The sequence below is a fragment of the Dipodomys merriami genome, unplaced genomic scaffold (assembly GCF_024711535.1).
Source record: "Dipodomys merriami isolate MVZ:Mamm:240054 unplaced genomic scaffold, mDipMer1.0.p SCAF_7, whole genome shotgun sequence".
Taxonomy (NCBI): Eukaryota; Metazoa; Chordata; class Mammalia; order Rodentia; family Heteromyidae; genus Dipodomys; species Dipodomys merriami.
In genome coordinates this window covers 50,337,203-50,357,107 of record NW_027206290.1, presented here as the reverse complement: position 1 = coordinate 50,357,107, position 19,905 = coordinate 50,337,203, and the positions used below count along the sequence as shown (strand labels likewise).

Genomic DNA, 19,905 nt, shown 5'->3' with positions numbered 1-19,905 from the left:
ATTTTTAGTTCTATTTAGGTAAGGCTTTTTTCTTTTTTAAAAAGATTTAAATCCATAAAATATCACAAAGACAATGCAAATAGAGTCTGAAAATGGGTTTGTTTTTATTTCGTCAGTTGTGGGGCCTAAACTTGGCCTGGGCACTGTCACTCAGCTCTTCAGCCCAAGGCTAGTGCTCTACCAATTGAGCCACAGTGTCACTTCTGGCTTTTTCTGCTTATGCAGTGTTGAGGAATCAAACCCAGGACTTCATGCATGCTAGGCAAGCACTCTACCACTGAGTCACCTTTCAGCCCTGAAAGTGGTTTTAAAAGGCTGCTAACTAGAATGTTTAATCTCTGGTTTACCTAATAAAATTATTTTCAATAAAAATCTCTGTTTATCTATAACTGAACATACATTAAATGAATGTCTAAAGCAGTCATTAAAAAGTTAATTACTGCTTAAGTAACAGGAGTTCTGGTTTAGATAGATGCTTTTAAAAAATCAACCACAATCATGTGGACAAAGATGTTTGCAATTGTAAGCTGGGTACCAGTGGCTCATGCCTGTAATCCTAGCTACTCAGGTGGCTGAGATCTGAGGATCACAGTTCAAAGCTTCCCCCGGCAGGAAACTCCTAACTCCAATTAATCACCAAAAAGTCAGGAGCAGAGCTGTGGCTCAAGTGGTAGAGCATAAGCATTGGGCAAAAAAGCTCAGGGACAGTGCCCAGGCCCTAAGTTGAAGCCCCTGGTCTGGCGTGTGCATGTGTGCGTGTGCGCACACATACACACACACACACACACACACACACACACACACACGTATTATTTTAATATTGCTTTAATTCTGTAGTCTTTAAAATTCTTCATTTATTTCCACTGTAGATCTCTGCCTCACTTTCCCCTTTGGAAGGTGCATTCTTAAAGAACAGTCCAAGTCTTCTGAATCCTATTATAGTTGGTTATATGACTATAGAGGCTCATCCTGGGGGTTCTTAGTGTTTTTCTGAATTTAAAAATTACTCACCCCACCCCAATACTCACTTTTCATCATTTGCAAATTTAATTCCACTGCTTGTAATGGGATCAAGAAAGAACCAGTCAAATCCAGGGAAATACCGATATATCTGAAGACAAGACATAAACCATCTTTACAAGTGTTAAGATATTTATATAGAAAACTAGAAACAAGAGTCCAGGCAAGCTGGGCACAGGTGGCTCACACCTGTAATCCTAGCTACTCAGGAGCCTGAGATCTAAGGGAATCGCTGTTCAAAGCCAGCCTGGGCAGGAAAGTCTGAGAGACTCTTATCTCCAATAAAACACTCAGAAAACTGGAAGTGGTGCAGTGACTTAAGTGGTAGAGTGCTAGCCTTGAGCTGAAGAGCCGAGGGACAGTGTTCAGGCCCAGAGTTTAAGCCCATGACCGACACAAAAAAAAAAAAAGAAAAAAAAAAAGGTTCAGGCAGTTTAAGTTTAGGAATGCACACGAGTCTTATCTACCTCATTTCTAAGGGAGTAAAGTGCTGTACAGTGAGAAGACACCTCCCATCCTACCCCTGGCTTTGCAACTGGGGAAAGACTCATCCCAAGGTCTCATAGGCCAGCTATGTCAGGGATTTCCCAGCAGGTAGAGCCCTCACACCTCAGAGCAGCAGCCAGAAACCAGCTCAGACACCAGACTTCATTCAGACACAGGGTAAGGAAAAGGGGGTCCACAGCTGTTTTCATCATATGATTTCAGAGAAAAGCAGCACCCCAAAAATCAAAGGAAATAAAGGGTTCTATTGGCCTAGAGTAGAGCAGAATGAGCTCAGGAGAGATGAGCTGACATAGAGGCCCAGGTCATAATGGGTAGTTGGAGTGAGAAGAATAACAGCTCTTTAAAAGAAGGATCCAGGGCTGGGAAGGTGGCTCAGTGGTAGAGCGTTTGTCTTGCATGCCTGAGGCCCTGGGTTCGATTCCTCAGCACCACATAAGCAAAAAGAAAAAAAGCTGGAAGTGGCGCTGTGGCTCAAGTGGTAGAGTGCTAGCCTTCAGCTGAAGAGCTGAGGGACAGACAGCGCCCAGGCCCAGAGTTCAGGCCCCACAACCGGACCCAAAAAAAATAAATAAATAAATAAAATAAAAATAAAAGAAGGATCCAAGGTTTCAGACACCCTGGCAAGGGAGAGGTGGGGACTCACTCACCCTGCAATCTCCAGTGCGGATTAGAGCTTCAACCTGATATATGACTAGGAGGCCAGACTCCCCACAGCCCAGGTCCCAAGCACTGCCCAAGACCCAGAGAGAGGGGAGGGGGTCACCCACCAGTTCCTCCTGTAATGACCAGGGCAGTCCTTGTTGGCTAGGATAAGCTCCACAAACACTCACTGCTCACAGGAAGTGATGCTACCTCACAGGCACCCATGCCAAGCAGGCAATGAGGCCATGGGGGAAGGTCGCCAAACAATACAACTGTGAGCCTGTCCTCCCATCTGGCTGCAAAACTTAATAAATTTAATAATGTCTATATTATTTAATAAAATCTATATTCATTAGAATACTTAGGCTTTTTTTGTGTAGGCCCTAAGACTTGAACTCCAGGCCTGGGCACTGTCCCTCAGGTCTGCTTCTGGCTTTTTTAGTATTTAATTAGAGGTAACAGTCTCATGGGCTTTCTAGCCCAGACTGGCTTTGACTTGTGATTCTCAGTTCTCAGCCTCCTGAGTAGCTAGGGTTACAGGCATGAGCCACCAGCACCCGGCATACTTTTATACTTATTATTTTTATTATTTACTTATAACTAATTTCATATTTTAATAGTATTTTAATAATTATTTTTAATAGAATCATGTACTTGCCACTGAAAATGGATGGCTCTTTGCTTCTTCTCGGATATTAGTAAATGGAGATTCCAATATAAGGGCATCTGGAGGTGTCTCTACATAAATTAAAAAAACAAAAACAAAAACAAAAAACTCAGATGGGATAGTAAGACCAGGGTTCAGTTCTTCTACTCAAGAATCCACCTCTGCAGGCCTCACCCCTCAGTCCCGTCCCCACAGTAGGAGCCCCAGAGGTCTGCTAGGGATCTTGTGGGGAGAGCAGGCTAGGGTGAGTCCAGAGCATACCCAAGATCCCCACCCTTAATGGCCGGCTCCTGCTGCTCATCCACCAGTGTCTGCTCACCAAGAACCTGCCACAGGGGTTGGCACCCGCAGGGAAGCAGTTCCCTTACCTCGCTCACAGAGACGCCGCACCAGATTTGTCGCCACTCTGGGAGAAAGAAAAAAATACATATATATAAAATATATAGTTCAGGCAAATTATAATCACAATCATTTTAGATAACTGCTCTGATCCTGGAGAATGTCCAGAGAAGGTGTGGGACCCAAGAAGCTAACAGGGTGAGCTATCAGCTCCTCTCTCCATGATGTGGCAACGACAGCCACTTTCTGATCCTGAGGAATGCCATATGTAGTGGCCCTCCCAGAAACAGCATGTCCATTCCCAGCCGCCAACAAGGGTGCTGCTGGGACAGAAGACAAGGTACCTGGACGACCCTGTCAGCCAGGGTCTGCCTGTATCCCTTCTGGGGCACAGTGCCCAGGGAGTCCAGGGACCCTCTCCTGGGGGACACTGTTCACTCTCTCTACGAGGGGCAGGTGGCCCTGGCCTAGGACGGCCTAGGAATGCTAGCTCCAAGAGAGGAGCAAGAGACAAGAAGGACCCAGCCACTGTGCCTGAAGGAAGGACAAGGGGAAGAAGGGCGGCTGCTGGGCCGAGGGCTCCTTTTAGAAACACTCTGGACCTTGCATCAGCAGAAGCATCCAGGCTGCCCACAAATGGAACATTAAGACATTTCCTGTCTTGGCAGATGTAGGAAATGGACCACAAACAACTCTTCCCCACTCCAAAGTGGCAAGCTGCTTCCAACCTATGCTGCAAGCTTAGCCTGGATGGACGACCTGCACACGCGTTCCACAGACAGCTGACAGAAGGCACAGGTGCACCCCAGGATAAAACACTCCAGAACAAGAACACCTCAGAACATGAACACTCTGAAAATATCTGCACCTCCATGATCCCTGTCAAATTACTTGTTGGGATGAAGAATTACCCCTTCCCAGGGCAGGGGACCCACACTGCTGGGACTCACAGAGTTTCAGATTCCTGACTGGACTGCTGCCTAGGCTTACTTCCAAGTAAGGTCACCTCCTGCGGGGAATTCTTACCCAGTACCCAGGGAATGACCCCAAATATACACGGGGTTGTCACCACTTCTAGCTTTGATCCAGTCAAAGACGTGGAGTGCATCATACGTCATGCCCCGCTCGGACGGCGTTCCCACTGAATCACCCCAACCTGTGAGGGGAACAGCAGGAGGCAGGAGTTAAGGGCAGTTCATGAAAGCACAGTCCCAGCACTGGAGGCTGCCTGAGTATGTGCAGTCCCATTAATGCTGCTGGCAGTGAGCAGTCAGGGAGGGTAGATGTAGGCAGAAGGGCCTGACAGTGAAGAAAGGTACACGAGGCCCTCCCCCAGCCCCCTGCTGACTGAACAAATCAGAGATTCCCAATTACTTTAAGTAGGTGGGCTGCATATTTAGCTGATGACTAACAGAACAGAGTCAACAAAACAACATCCCACAATCTCAGATTGCCAACACTGCCCACAGACACAAGCATCAAGGCCAGGCTTTCCTTCTGTCTTCTTGACCTCCCAATACTGAGGGTTGGTGGGGCCAGCCCAGGCTAGAATGTTAATAAGCCCCAGCCAATGAGAGCCCAGCCCACCCAGGGACCACAGAAGGGCCAGGGCAGAATGTGGAGAGTCAGGACAGTATGGGAAGCAGGGGGATTTAAAGGCTCAAGGCAAGTCTAATCTTCCCCAAGAGCTCTTCTCTGTAGTCTCCAGAAAAGGCCAAATGCAATTGTCTTTCTAGCAATTCAGCAGTGAGTCATCATCAAATGATCTGAAACTCCTAAAGCTTTAGAAGAGCTGGTTCTGCTGTGTAAGCAAACCTGTTAGGCTGCTGCCAGCTTCCCAAACCCCAGAGGACAGAGGAGAGGAGGCAGAGAGATGGCTGGAGGGTTGGACCACCCTGTGGGAGACAGAGAAAGGAGAAGAGAGACAGATGGGGAAGAGTGAGAAAGAGAAGGAGGGAAAGAAAAGGGAGGGAAGGGAAGAAGGAGGGAGAAAGAGAGAGAGGGAGGGACAGAAATACAGGGAGAAGTCAGAGGTGGAGTGGGATGGTCTCCCACACCACTCAGAGATGCACATACTCCCTAAGCACTGCAAAGAGGGGCAGAGAATGCCTTTGCTTGATAGACAACCGGGCGAGGGGGTGAATGGAAGCAGGAGGTGGCTCATTTTCTTTGTCTTAAGGCCTTCAGCATACAGCAGGAAGAGAAAAACCTTTTTGGCATGCAGAAAGGAGAGGGTAAGCTACATTCCATCTCATTTTAGAGTTTTTCTGATGGACCTTTCTCCAATGGAAGACCCATCATTGTGGCTGGCCAAGGGTGGGCCCTAAAGATGGGCACATCCATATCCTGGAGCTGGTGAACATGGCCAGGAAAATTAAGGGTGCAGAAGGAATGAAGACTACTAATGGACTCAACTAGAGATGGGGATAATCCTGAACTATCCAGATTGACCCCAGGTCACCACAAGGCTCTTTATAAATGAAGGCAAGGACAACAGTTACAACGGTCCAAATGACTGAGCCTGAGACTTAAAAGGCCAAGGCTGAGTTTGAATGTGAAAGAGGCCATGAGCCAGGGAGCGTGATGCCTTTATTACCTGGAAAGGCAAGGCAGGGGGGCTCTCCAGAGCTCCCAGAAGCCCCATAGCACACTGATTACAGCCCAATGGCTAAAGATTTTAGATTTCTGATCTTCAGAACTGCAACCTAACAAATCAGTGATTTTTTTTTTAAAAAGAAACATTTATGTTGACAATTCATTACAGAAGCAAACTGAACTAATAAAACCATTACATACAGCTGGTAGCTGCTTTCCTGTCTCCCCCACCCATCTGTTTAAGAGCCTCTGCACCACAGTCCTTCTCCAGAAGGCCAAGGCAAGCTAGCCAAGTAAACTTCAGCCCTTTGAACTCTCCAAGTGAGGGCTACATGGAAGAGTATTCCTTTAAAATAGTTGATCACTATTAATACAAATTACTTCTGCTGTCCACTGAAGTGGAATGTTCGGAGCACATTATCAAACTGGATTCTTGATCTGCCCAGTGGCAAGCACTGACTCATTCCCAAAAGAAAGGCGTGTTGAGGGGACAGAATAATCTATCTTCTCTCTCAAAGGGTCTTTTTTCTATTTTTAACAGTTCAACACTAGCTCTGCTGCTGAGCCTAAAATGTGTCTCATGTCTAGCTTCAGGGAAAATTTAAGCCCAATAAGAACAGAGGGTATTTTCTGCATTTAAATGTCTCTGACTGAGGACATGTGCCGGGGTTCTCTGGTACCAGTACCTCCCTTACTGGAAAGGACTCCTGGGTGTCCATACCATGGGCTTTGTTAGGAAACCCACTACCCAAGGCCCATATCAGAAAAGAATTACCGCCTTTCCCACTCCTTGACATCATCACTGTCATCACAGGTCACAGCACAGTAAAAACAAGTGCCAGATTTGCTTTGAGGCTCTCAGAGCAAACCTGTCTATCAGATGCAAGTGGGAGAAACGTGTGTTCTGACACACTCTTAAGAGAAACCTCACCTCTATAGTCAAAGGTGACCACGTGGTAACCAAGGGAACTCAGCACCTGTGAAATAAAAAATACACACCTCTGACAACAAATCCAAGGGGCCTTGGATTGACAACTTGATTATTGCTAAACCCAACTAGAGTTGGATTGGCAACTTGACTGTTTCTAACCCATCCAGAGTTTTCTCTCAGTGTTTTGCACACAACAGAGATTTAATAAAGACTGTCTCTGTGTAGCCCATCTCCTGACTGAACAATGCAGAAAGGACACCTCTTCTGCTGTTTAGACAGCAGACGGACCTGCTGGCACCCACAATACCCAATTCCCAGGAAGACACTATGCCTCAGGGTGGCCTTGGCCTCCAGTGAACTTTAACCATCCAGTAAGATGACAAGCCCCCGAGCCCCCACAAAGACATGAGAAACCTATACAAGGACCCTTACCACAACCTAGCAATAGCTCTGATTTTGGACTTGGCATTGTTATTTCCTCCTATTTTTTTTTGGTGTTGTTTTTGGTCTGTCATGGGGCTTGAACTCTGGGTCTGGGTGCTATCCCTCAGCTCTTCAGCTCATGGCTAGTGTTCTACCACATATGCCACAATGCCACTTCCAAATTTTTGGTAGTTTAATGGAGATGGTTTCATGGACTTTCCTGCCCTGGCTAGCTTTGAACTGTGATCCTCAGATCTCAGCCTCCTGAGTAGCTAGGATTACAGGTGTGAACCACCAGCACCCAACTTGTTGTTTTTTTTTTATTGTGAAAATACAGTACAGAGTTGTTATTATTTTTTAATCCCTATAGACTAGCTGACTTTTACTCTAAGCAGTGTTTCATGTCCTGGGGTGTGCCCGGAACAATGTGGGAGTTTTCATGAAAATACACCCACAGCCACTCATCACTCCCATCTTTTGGGATTGCTGGTATTTCCTGTCTGCTCCCAGCCCTCTCCCTCGTCAGGACCTGTATCCACAGCATAGCTGCTGAAGGCCTCAGACCTGGAGAGGGGAAATCTTTTTTTTTTTTTTTTTTAATGCCAGTCCTAGGCTTAAACTCAATACCTGGGTGGCTTTTTGATGGTTAACTAGAGTTAATAAGAGTCTCATGGACATTTCTACCCTGACTGGCTTTGAACTGCAATTCTCAGGTCTCAGATCTCAGCTTCCTCAGTAGCTAGGGACTATAAGCATGAACCACATGTGCACAGTTAGAATCTTTTTTTTTTTTTTTTTTCTGTCAATCCTGGGGCTTAAACTCAGGGCCTGAGTGCTGTCCCCAAGCTTCTACACTCAAGACTAGCTCTACTACTTCGAGCCAGAGCACCATTTCTGGTCTTCTGATGGTTAATTGGAGATAAGAGTCTCATAGACTTTCTTGCTCAGGTGGCTTTGAACCACAATCCTCAGATTTCAGGCTCCTGAGTACCTAGGATTACAAGCATGAGCCACCAGTGCCCAGCTAGAATCATTTCTATTAATAGAAACCTCAAGGAAACTGGTAATTCTCAGGCCCTGGCCTGTCCTATTTTGGTACAATTCACTCTGAAGGGTGAGGGCGGGGAGAGGGGAGATAAACTCTCCAATAGCAACAAAGCAAGATAAATCCATACATGTGTATATGTTCCTTTCTTCCCTGTTGGCAGATGCAGACACCTCTCTGAGATGGGGACAGGGAAGCAGGCCTAAGCAAGTCTAGGATACTGCACCAAAAGCACGTCTTAAGCTCCTAGACCTAAAGGCCTCTGATCAAGAACAAAACCACACATGGGCTCTACTTTTTGTTCAAGCTGTGCCTCTTTACCTTCAGATATTCTTCTAAGCCTGCCTGGAACCTGATTCAAATCCTAATTCCACATTCCAATGACTCTGCAACTCAGCAGTGAATATAGCTCCTAGAGTGTGTGGCTTACCTTCTATTATTATTGAGTTTACATTAGTTATAAAAGGAGGGTTTGAGTATACAGTTTTCTATTTTCATTTTATACCTGAGAACACATCATTACAAACAGATTCGAGCCAGGTGCTGGTGCCTCATATTTGCAGTCTTAGCTAGTTAGGAGGCTGAAATATGAGGATTACAATTTGAACCCAGCCCAGGCAAGAAAGTCCATAAAAACTGTTAAGAGGAGGCTGGGAAGGTGGCTCAGTGGTAGAGCGCTTGTCTTGCCTGCATGAGGCCTTGGGTTCGATTCCTCAGCACCAAATAAGCAGGAAAAAAAAAGCCCAAAGTGGTGCTGTGGCTCAAGTGGTAGAGTGTTAGCCTTGAACAGAAAAGCTCAGGGACAGTGCTCAGATGCTGAGTTCAAGCTCTAGAATTGGAGCATGCGTGTGGGCATGCACACACACACACACACACATTCAAATGCCTTTCACATAATTGTGAATACTGGCAGATGATTCATAAAATGCGTGCATTCTGATTTTGGAGACCATCCTAGAAGTAGTATAAAGGGAAGAATCACAATAGAACAAGCCAGGCACTATCTTCTAGCATGTCTACCAATGACAGACATGACTACCTTTGGTCTCCTGCTCTTCTGGGCCATAAACACTCACCTTATAGAGCTCCACTCGGTGGTCTCCTCCTCTGTAGCATGGGAGAAGGAAACAGGAAGTGAGTGTTACTGTTCTTTCTCAGAATCGGGGGTGGGGGGATGGGGGGGGGATAAAGTTTGATCCTTTCAAGAGTCTGGAATCTGGAACTCCATTCCAGGGAGGGGCCAAGGGTAGATATATAACCTCTCTGGGTTCCCCTAAGTGGCCACAAGCTTGCCTCTAGAAGTACTAGGCTAAGCACTCTAAAAACATTTAATTATTAAGTGTACTTCTATTTTTCAATGAGAAATGCACATGTATACCTGCAAACAAAGAAACGAAGTAGTCCTACGCTGCCCTCCTGCTCCAGCCCTGAAGCCCTCCCAAACTCCCCAGGGTTCAAGGCCCAGCTGTGTAGATGGAAGCTACATCCAAGGGAAATTTGCACAAGCACCTTGCTACTTTTCTGAGGTTAGGAATGCTTAGCATACAACTCAGATTTTCACATGTTCATACTTCTCTGTGGCCTGACTAGATCCTACCTTTGTTCGGCTGTTGCCCAGCTGTTGCTGTGGACAGACCCGATAGCTGGGCAGGTGGTGCAGGGTGTGAAGAAGGAGCTCCTTGCCATACTTTTCACATGTATAGAGTGCGTGTGAGATGAAGGGGGAAAAAACCCAATGTTGTGTAAAAACAAAAATACAAAAGAGTAAGTTTCGAGGCCAGGAGGAAATGCTGTAATATGTTTTAAGTTATCTGTGGAAGATAACTTTTCTAAATTTTCCAGAACTACTTTTTTTTTTTTTTTTTGTCGGTTGTGGGAACTGAACTCTGGGCCTGGGCGCTGTCCCTCAGCTCTTCCCTGCCACTTAAGCCACAGCGCCACTTCCGGCTATTTTCTGCTTATGTAGTGCTGAGGAATCCAACCCAGGCAAGCACTCTACCACTGAGCCACCTTCCCAGCCCATTCCAGAACTACTTCTATCAAGTGAAAGTGGGGTTGACCTTCATGATACTTGGGTGCTGAGATCTTGCAGACTGATGGAGCCAGTGTCTGCCTGGGATCCATTCTAGGCACTCTGATTAGAAAAGGGTTTCAGCAATTGGGTGAATTCCCCCAAAAGAAGGGTTCAGATAGAACTAGACAGAATTCAGGTGAGATCTGAAACACACAGTAGTCACTGGGTATGAGAGGGGATGGCAAACCTTTGAAAGCTACCACTTTCTTCCTTTTAAACCTGAAGTTATTGGCAGGCTTTGTCTTCACATGTGACTGGCAGATCTAAGCCTATTCACAGCCAGCTGCACAGTTTTCTCATTTATAGAAGGATGTTACAAGAGCTGTCTGTAGTGACTTGCTCTTGCACAAAGAACAAACTACACAGCGCATGCGTAACTCAGTAGCCAAGTGCCAAGAGCTCCTCTTGGCAGACAGCACAGGCTGTGCTTCTGAGCTCTTTCTGCCATGCTCTCTGTATGGCTCTGCTGTGCAGACACTGACTCAGGCCTGCTTTCCTTCCAGAAAGGTCTGTGCATTGTTCACATCGCTGTTTCTGCCCCCACAGACACCTTAGCCTGACACTGAGGGGCCTCTGCCTCCCTGCGAGCCCCTTCTGGCTCTTTACAGGAGACCTAAAGAAACAGTCACAGGACACAGTGACTCTGGGGTCTTCAAAAAAAATGCTTTGCTCAAAAAATGCATCTCCCTCCTCATCCCCCATTCTTTAGAAGCCCTCTGAACAACAGTCTGTGGTGTAGAAGGAACATCACAGAATGGATGTCTTTGGAGAAAGCAATTCCAGCTCAGGCCAACCTGAAGGAGCCATTAAACCCAGCTGCTTCTCATGAAGTCACTGGATAAAGTCACAGGAAATAACCAGCCACAGTGTGTGTTTAATTCACAGCTTGTTAGGACATTCTGTGGTTGCTCATATCATGGCTGTGTGCAGAGAGCTCTCCCACAGCGGGCAGACTGAGCAGACAGACATGCCCATGCACACTCCATGGAGGTCTCTCCACTGGCCAAGGAAGTCACCCTTTTCACCTTTAGCTTCTTCTCTTACTGTTTTTCTACGCTTACTACCTCTTTTCCAGAAGTATATTGCCTTGCTGGGTGCCAGTGGACAGCACCCAGGCCCAGTTTAAGCCCACAACCAACACAAAAAAGAAGAAGAAGAAGAAAGAAGAAAGAAGAAGAAGAAAGAAGAAGAAGAAGGAGGAGGAGGAAGAGGAGGAGGAAGAGGAGGAGGAGGAGGAAGGAGGAAGAAGGGGAAGGAGGAGGAAGAGGAGGAAGAGGAGGAAGAGGAGGAGGAAGGGGGAGGAGGAGGACGAGGAAGAAGGAAGAAGGGGAGAAGGGGGAGGGGGAGGAGGAGGGGGAAGAGGCGGAAAGGGAGGGAGGGGAGGAGGAGGGGGAGGAGGAGGGGGAGGAGAGGGAAGAGAGGGAGGAGGAGGGGGAGGAGGGGGAGGAGGGGGAGGAGGGGGAGGAGGAGGGGGAGGAGGAGGGGGAGGAGAGGGAAGAGGAGGGGGAGGAGAGGGAGGAGGAGGGGGAGGAGAGGGAGGAGGAGGAGGGGGAGGAGAGGGAGGAGGAAGGAGCGGGAGGAGGGGGGGAAGGGGGGAAGGGGGAGGAGAGGGAGGAGGGGGGGATGAGTAGGAGGAGAAGTGTATTGCCTCTTCCCATGACTGCCCCAGCTGGCATCCTGGAACTATCTCACAGGCAAGGTGGGCCTGCCTGCTAATTGCCCCAGGGTGACAGACTTGGGAAACCAGCAGCAAGTAGACAGGAGCATGAGGGTACACTGAGACCACCATCGAGAATCATCACCACCCCTCCTCTGAGTGACCACAGCGTCCTCACTGGGAAACACTGCTCCCTAACCACACACCAGCACACACTGGTTCAAAAGAAAAGAATGGATGGGCCTCATGATGATGCACCATAACCCCAACACCCAGTGACAACACAGCAGGAAGAAGGAATCTGCCCTCTGGCTACAGAATGGCAGCTTCCTCCATCTCGACCCTGGCAGCTTCAGGTATGGTGTCTGAACACAGCTTCCCACAGATGTTCAACTCTGGGTTCCCCAAGGCAGCAAGGCCAGGAACACTCTACAGATCAGACTTGCTGGACTTCTGTACACAGGGTTGCCTTATATAAGCTTTACCTTCCTTCTACCCTCTCCCAGTGCAGTTAGAACTCTGCCTTTTCCCTTGTTCTTGGGATGTTCTCCCTCAGTGGGTAAGCTTGATTGTATGGCACTACCGGTTTGCTCCAAGTAGTCTGGGCTAGTACACTCTTCCAGACAAAAGAGCCAGACGCTGCAGGGAGGATGCATGGCCTGTGTGAGCTCACCTGGTACCTGCATTCCCGTGCAGGTACAAAATGATGGGGTGGCTGGAAGCCAAAGCATCCTCATACCACATCTGGTCCTTCCCTTGGGCATTCTTCCACCAGACAGCAGGAATGGTATGCCTGGAGACAGAAGAGGGAATGACACAGTCAGATGTCCCTCTATATACACAATGGAAATTATGAGCTGCGTTGTGGAGGGAGCTCTAGTCACAGAGCTCAGCAGAGCCAGCTAGCTACCAACAGGAGGAAGGAAGAGTGGCAAATTGTCCTGTCCTAGACAAGCCCAGTGGTATACTGTTAATCACTAGAGAAGGTCTGAATTATTATGTTTCTTCTGTAATTCTTACTCAAATTCATTCTAGATACCAGTGACATGGATCTTACAAAATTCAATAGCCATTGTTTTCTCATATCTTAACATCCAGCGTTTCATTTCTAATGCACCTAATACATTCATAAGGATCACATTTTGGGTGTTCTGGCCACTACAATGATCATTCCCATACAATCATAAAGCTATAGGATAGAGGGTCTGGTTTTGATGGCTGCAGTGGTGCATGCCTATATCCCAGTAGCTTTTACAGTTCCAGATACTCAAGAGGCTGTGGTGGCAGGATTACTTTGTTTGTGGTCCAAGAGTTTAAAGCAAGGAAGGAAAAGAGGAAAGGAGAGAGGGACATAAAGAAGAGAGGGAAGGGAGACAGAGAAAGAGAGAAGTCTATTTTAAAATGTTAGTTGCTAAGGGGCTTCCAAAAACCAGCCTACCTCTTGGGGCTTCTGTCAGAGGCCCAGAAGTCCCCCCACCCTCAGGCATTAGGAAGATCCTCATGCCTGGGTCTCTCCTTCAGCTCACTGGCTGAGGGGAAGGTTGAGACTTAGCTGCTAATGAGAAAGGCCCTCTGGCTGCACGCAGTCCTTTGCAGTTCCTTTAAGAAGCTGGTAGGAGTATCTGGCAAGATGGTGAAGGTGGCTGTGAGTGAAGCTTGCTGCTTCCCATGGCCCAACTAGATGGCACAGGGGTACAAATCAGGGTAGCACCTGACACAGTGTGGCTGTCACTCCCTAGACACTTAGCATTGTCAGTAAAACAACAATTTGGGGTAACTGACAACTTAGGAAGATGCTTTAGTGCTTTCGGCCTAAGTACCACCACACTTGCACCCTTCCTGCAATAGGACAGACACATATTCCCAGATGGAGAACCGACCCATTTCCCCACTAAATAGCCCTGGACAAAAGAGGCCAAGTTCCTGAGAGAAGACAGAAAGCTAGAGTCCCACATGCATGGATCAGCAACTGCTAGATTAAATCAAAACATAACAAAAGACTCCACTCCCTACATCAACTACTAAGAATAAAAATCTCCTTTCTCGTTTTATGTTCTTTACCAGGAACCATCATTAGAATTTATCTGAATGTCCTCTTATACACCCTTGGAATCTACTCACAGCATTCCATTTACAAGCTTCTCACACACACAGTGGTTTTCTGAGACTGCGGAAAGAGACTTCATGACTACTGAAAAATAAACGCAGCCAGATAAAGGAACAGTGATTCAGTGCTGCTTCTAGGAGAAAAAAAGAAATGCCATAGCGAGGCAGTTTTGGGGCCAGCTATTCAGTAAAATACTTATTACCTATGCAAAAAAAAGCATGAAAATGTATTCCAAGGAGAGACAGAGATGTCATGGGACTTAAACCCAACTTAAATTTACATCAAATATATATATATATATTAAATATATATAATATTATATATTATATGTTTAGGAGACAGCAAATGCCGATCACCAGCTCCTAAGAAGCGCTATTGGTAAAAAAAAAAAAAAAAAAAGGAACATTTAAATGTGTATTTACAACTCTCTGCTTGCATTTTTTGTTTCTAGCTTGTTTTTTATTTACCTGGGAAATAAGACTCTAAAAACAATCTAGTTACAAAGACTTTTGCTGTTTCAAAAACCTCAGAACAGAGTTTGGCACCAGTTCATCATGCACCATTAGGATCAAATTTAGCTGAGATCTTCCCTTTGCCATAACAATGAGTGAAGATAAAAATGAGCAAGCAACACTTCAAAGTTCAGTGTCAAGGACATAGGCCGGGCTAAGCAGGGTCCTTCCCAGATCCAGAGGAGCCAGCATCTCAGCTCTGCAGCCTCTTCACATGTACTCACCATACTCCAATCGTTACGTCTTCCTCTGGCTGGAGGTAGTAATTGCAGGTGTGATTTAAACCTTGATCCTGTGGTTTTTTCAGGTCAATAAAATAGGGAACCCTCACTGTAGGGAGCAAAGAGATGGAATCAGTTAGTTGGGGTAGACTCACATATACATGCATAGAAAAATAGATGCATAATCACATGTATACTTGCACACCCATAGATACATGTTGACAGGTACCCCTTCCTACCCCCACAGCAGATGTGAAGTGCTCAAAAAGCATCAAGTACATTTTCTGTAAAATCCTGCCAGAAGGAGGCTGCAGACAAGACTGTGAGGCTGAAAGAGCACTATAACACTGAGAGTAATCTTCACAACCACAAAAGTTGTTCAAGGTATGAGAAAATGCAAGGCAGAGAAGGAAAAAAATCACTGACAGGAGTAAGGCTGAACTGGCCATAAGGGAGGCAGAGACATGGGGCAGACAATCTTGTGAAAGAACTCAGCTACACAATAGCTGAAGGCTAGGGCCAGGGTGGGTGGCAGGGGTGATAGGAAAGGGAATTATGTACAAGATGTTCTCAGTCTTCTGTAGCAACAAGAATCAAGCCCTGCTGAATGTAGGAGGTAAAGAAGGTAGAGGAGTTTCAAAGTTTTTAGTGTTGTCACTTCCCAGAAAGAACAGTGGAAGATGAGGTGTGGGACCAGTGAAATGGATTAATCCAAACCTTGTCCAGACTCCCTAACATGACAACAATACAAAAGGAATCCTATGGTCCAAGTCATCTGCAGTGAGGGCAAAAGCTGGGTAATCTGATGCCCCAAAATCATGGGATTGTTATCTCTGAGGAGCATCCATGGCAAAGAGGGAATCAATTGTAAAGTAACCACTGTGAAACCAACAACTATACCCATGTTTAGCTCAGGAAAAATATAAAAACACACATGCCAGATGTGGGGAGCACTTAACTTTCTACTTTACCACTGCTTGTGGTAAACACAACTTTTGATGGCAAATTTATTAAAAAATGAAAACCTTATACAAACACACACACACACACACACACACACACACACACACACACACACACACACACACACACACACACACACACACACACACACACACACACACACACACACACACACACACACACACACAGCTGGGTGCTGGTGATTCATGCCTGTAATCCTAGCTACTCAGGATGCTGAGATCTGAGGATCATGGTTCAAAGCCAGCTTGACTCTTATCTTCTAATTAACCACCAGAAAACCAGAAGTGGGACTGTGGCTCAAAGTGGTAGAGTGGTAGCAAAAGAGCTCAGGAACAGCTCCCAGGCCCTGAGTTCAAGCCCCATTACTGATCAAAAAACAAATAAACAAATGCAAGATGCTTAAAAAAAAAAGAGGATTTAATTATTCGGCTTACAAAATGGTGGCTCCCACCCAAAAGGAACAGTAAAAAAGAGTAGGATGGTCCTGACTTCTAGCTGATCCTGCTTTCTAAAAGGAAGCCACAACAGCTGCCCACAATGGTTTGTTTTTTTGGTGAAGAAGGGGTTTCATGACAATTCTCATAGATCACATGGCATCCTGCATGTCTACTTCTCACTTCGTCAAATGCCACTGGAACTTGGGGAACATTTGCTGAATAAGTGAACTACCTGACTTGCAAGAACCCAGAGTGTACACGCTTCTTCCCAGATATTCCTCTGAGCATTTGTCTTACCCCATGTGGGAAAATGAATCCTCTTCCCACTGGACTGCTGTTTATATGGCCAACTTTTTGATCTACATCTTTACACTTTCCTATAGTTTCCTTGTTATAGGCTGAGTCATGTCCTCCTGGAAAAACATGTTGAAATTCTTGCCCCAGCATCTTTGAATATAACCTTACTTGGAAATCAGATTTAAATAAAAGGAAGCAAGCTTAAATGAGTTCATCAGAATAGTCCCTAATCAAATATGGCTAGTGACTGTTAGAGATTATTTGGACTTTGCCAGAAAACCATGCAGACATCCAGGTACAAAGAACGAAGAAAGGTCTATTGCTGGGAAAGGGGCCGGCAAGACCCCTTCTCACAAGGGAGAAGTGAGAAGCATAGGCTATTGTCTGAGGTGACCTATATAACCTAGGTTTAGGAGAGGCTAGAAGGGGCTAGGAGGCAGAGACCCTGGTGTGGGCCAGGGGCTTCATCATGGTGGCCTGGGATTTATGGCTGCTGCCCAAGTAGTAGACAAGGGGCCCTGCAGCTGCCTAGACCTGAAGGTCACTCTAAGGGGCTCTTGTTTCCTTATATGGTGGTAGCTGCCCCCAGAGAAGTGTCATCCCAAGGTAAAGGGCTTTGGAGGCTGATTATTTACTGCCTTTACTAAATGGGCCTAGTGTTGCCTAAGAAGGGAGCATGCTAAGCTGTGAAGAGGGGAAGGAGCATAGTAAGCTATGGGAAGGGAGCTCTTTGGGCTAACAGTGACTTTATAAAAATGTGGAGGGCCTCATGAAAAGGTCTGTGAGAAGAAAGTCATGCATGCCCAAGCCAATGGGTAACACAGACTACTGGCTACCACTAAATGATGAGAGAACACAGGAAAGACTCATCAGAGAGCATGGCCTGCTGACAGCTTGATCTTCTACATTCTAGGACTGCAAGAGAATAATTTGTTAGGAAAATGGACACAGTCATACAAAGGCGTTTAGATTGCATCCTGACAATGGTGTCATGAGATAGGACTTTTGGCATGGAAATAATAGAAAGATTGAGCCAAGTGCGTGGGCTTTAATGGGCTTCAGCTCCCAAGTGGAAAGGAGCCAGCCCTGACCAAAAAGTAGACAGACTGTTCCTCAAGCAAAGAAAGAAGTGAAACTTTATTGCTTACAAGGATGGACTAAGGGATGGTAATCATCTCGCCTGAAGGACTCCTATGAGACAGAGTAGAAGCTGCAGAATTGTAGGTGTTTATGCTAATCCAGTGGTTCCGAGAGAACAGGATAGGAGACAAGCTCCAAGGGCAATCAGCAAGTCTCCATGAAGGCTGAAAAGAACTTGACCCAAAGGTTGCAGCAGCAGAGCAGAAGAATTTCAGACCTTTTCATCCCATCTCATTCATCAGACATCTGCAGGTCTAGGAGCTAGAGGGTGTATTTAGGCTTACTAAGCTTAAACAGTGGTACCCTACAGGCCTGGGTCCATTTCATGGGCTACCTCAGGTTATAGAGGCCTACTCACATGCCTTCATTCTATGACTTTACTGTATACTTTTGGAACCTGAAAGCTGAAAACAAATATGCAGACCTGGTGCTCATCATCAACACTGGACCAGACTCATTTCTGCAGCCCACCTCTGCAACTAGAGCTGCCTTCATCCTTGCTAAAGTGAGAACCAAGTCACTGAGTGGGAGATACTTGACGTTAGGGCTCAGTTTCACTCACAGCTCAGTTCTATGTCTGGAAGAGTCTAGTGATGAAATGCAAAGTGTCCTGCGGCTCTGAGAGGATACTCTGGTAACTGCCAAGTGATTTAGGATTAGCAGCTAATCCTCAGAGCTTCTACTTCCAAGTAATTTAGGAGCCCAGAAGCCCTATTCTACTCTAGGACAGCCTCATTCTAGGAAGCTGATTTTTTGGTTTTGTTTTAATTCTGATTGAGTCAACCATGAGAAAGGAAGTACACGGAATGCTCTAGTCCAGCAAACACCACCCCTACACAACAACCTCCCTTACTCAGCAGCACTCTGACTAGTGTGACGACCTAGAGACAGCAGGCTGGTTAGTGTCAGGGCCATCTAGCCCCAGGTACTGTGGCTATAGGAACCACCTGGCCAGCACTTCCAGATAAGAAGAAATGACACAAAACAAGGGAACAAGGATGAGGTGTGCATGAGTTTCGCTGGCCTGAGTAGGGTCATAGGATCTGCCTAGACCAAAAGTGCAGCTCACCCCTTTTAGCCAGTATCAAGTTGAGTACAAGACAACCATCAATCCTTTGTGACCCCCCCCCCCCCCCGTGACTCTGGGATGCTATCTGGAGCTGCCCGTCTAGGCCTCTGCCTGGACCCCTGCTTCACTCAGACTGGAGCAGGAAGACAGTGCCTGGGGAATGGGCCTCTGGGCGATGCTCCTATATAGTTCACTATAGGCGTGGCCCAGCTCCCACTGCCATCACGCACAGGCTCACCTCAAAGAGGTTTTGTCTGCATAGCCTGGGAACCCAACCTGCAAGATCTTGGTTGTAGGCCAGCAAGGCGCATCTAGCTGCTGGCCTCTGGCTTTTCTTTTTTTTTTTTTTTTTTTTGGTCGGTCGTGGGGCTTGAATTCTGGGCCTGGGCGCTGTCCCTCAGCTCTTCAGCTCAAGGCGAGCGCTCTACCACTTGAGCTACAGCGCCACTTCAGGTTTTCTGGTGGTTTGTTGGAGATAGGAGTCTCATGGTCTCTCCTGCCCGGGCTGGCTTTGAACCGTGATCCTCAGATCTCAGCCTCCAGAGTAGCTAGGATTATAGGCGTGAGCCACCAGCGCCCGGCTGGCCTCTGGCTTTTCCAGTTGCTTAAAACCTACCTTCAGGGGCTGGGAGGATGGCTCAGTGGCAGAGCGCTTGCCTTGCAATGCCTGAGGCCCTGGGTTCGATTCCCCAGCACCACATAAGCAAAAAGAAAAAAAGCCGGAAGTGGCGCTGTGGCTCAAGTGGTAGAGCGCTAGCCTTGAGCTGAAGAGCTGAGGGACAGCGCCCAGGCCCAGAGTTCAGGCCCCACAACTGGACCCAAAAAAAAAAAAAAAAACCTACCTTCAGACCATGTCGCCACATATCAGCAACCACAAATACTAACAGGCACAATTTAGGAAAGATCTTGCACGTACAAGGTGTAAGGTCTGCTCCCAGGCCATGCAGGCCCTGTGCTGATACCTCCCTACCTCTTGGCTGTTTCCATCCAGTATCTGTGTTACCTAGGTAACTGGTATACCTAGAAGCAGTCACCTCCCCCTCCTGGATCACATCCTGGTGAGGTCATATCCTGATCTAGTGTGACCACCTCTTCCCATCCCAGGGGTGGGTCAGCCCTTTTCCAACATGCCTTCGACCACACATGAAGGGGGCAGCAGTTGGGTACACAAACTTTTCCTGCCTGAATAGTGCTTGGTGTTCTCTTTGTCGGCTACCTAATGAAATCTACCTATTTAA

General features: G+C 46.8%; 1 protein-coding gene across 2 annotated transcripts in view; it reads right to left on the bottom strand.

Annotated features, from left to right (window-relative positions):
* Window positions 1–19,905, bottom strand: part of Abhd12 (abhydrolase domain containing 12, lysophospholipase) — an 86,702-nt gene that overhangs the window by 5,554 nt on the left and 61,243 nt on the right. For both annotated transcript variants that reach the window (XM_070006627.1, XM_070006628.1), the window contains exons 3-10: window positions 14,744–14,849; window positions 12,574–12,693; window positions 9,246–9,276; window positions 6,702–6,747; window positions 4,202–4,331; window positions 3,205–3,242; window positions 2,828–2,907; window positions 1,029–1,111 (exon numbers count right to left, since the gene is read on the bottom strand). In XM_070006627.1, the coding sequence (XP_069862728.1) occupies window positions 1,029–1,111; window positions 2,828–2,907; window positions 3,205–3,242; window positions 4,202–4,331; window positions 6,702–6,747; window positions 9,246–9,276; window positions 12,574–12,693; window positions 14,744–14,849 (634 nt within the window). The remainder of the gene's footprint in view (window positions 1–1,028; window positions 1,112–2,827; window positions 2,908–3,204; window positions 3,243–4,201; window positions 4,332–6,701; window positions 6,748–9,245; window positions 9,277–12,573; window positions 12,694–14,743; window positions 14,850–19,905) is intronic.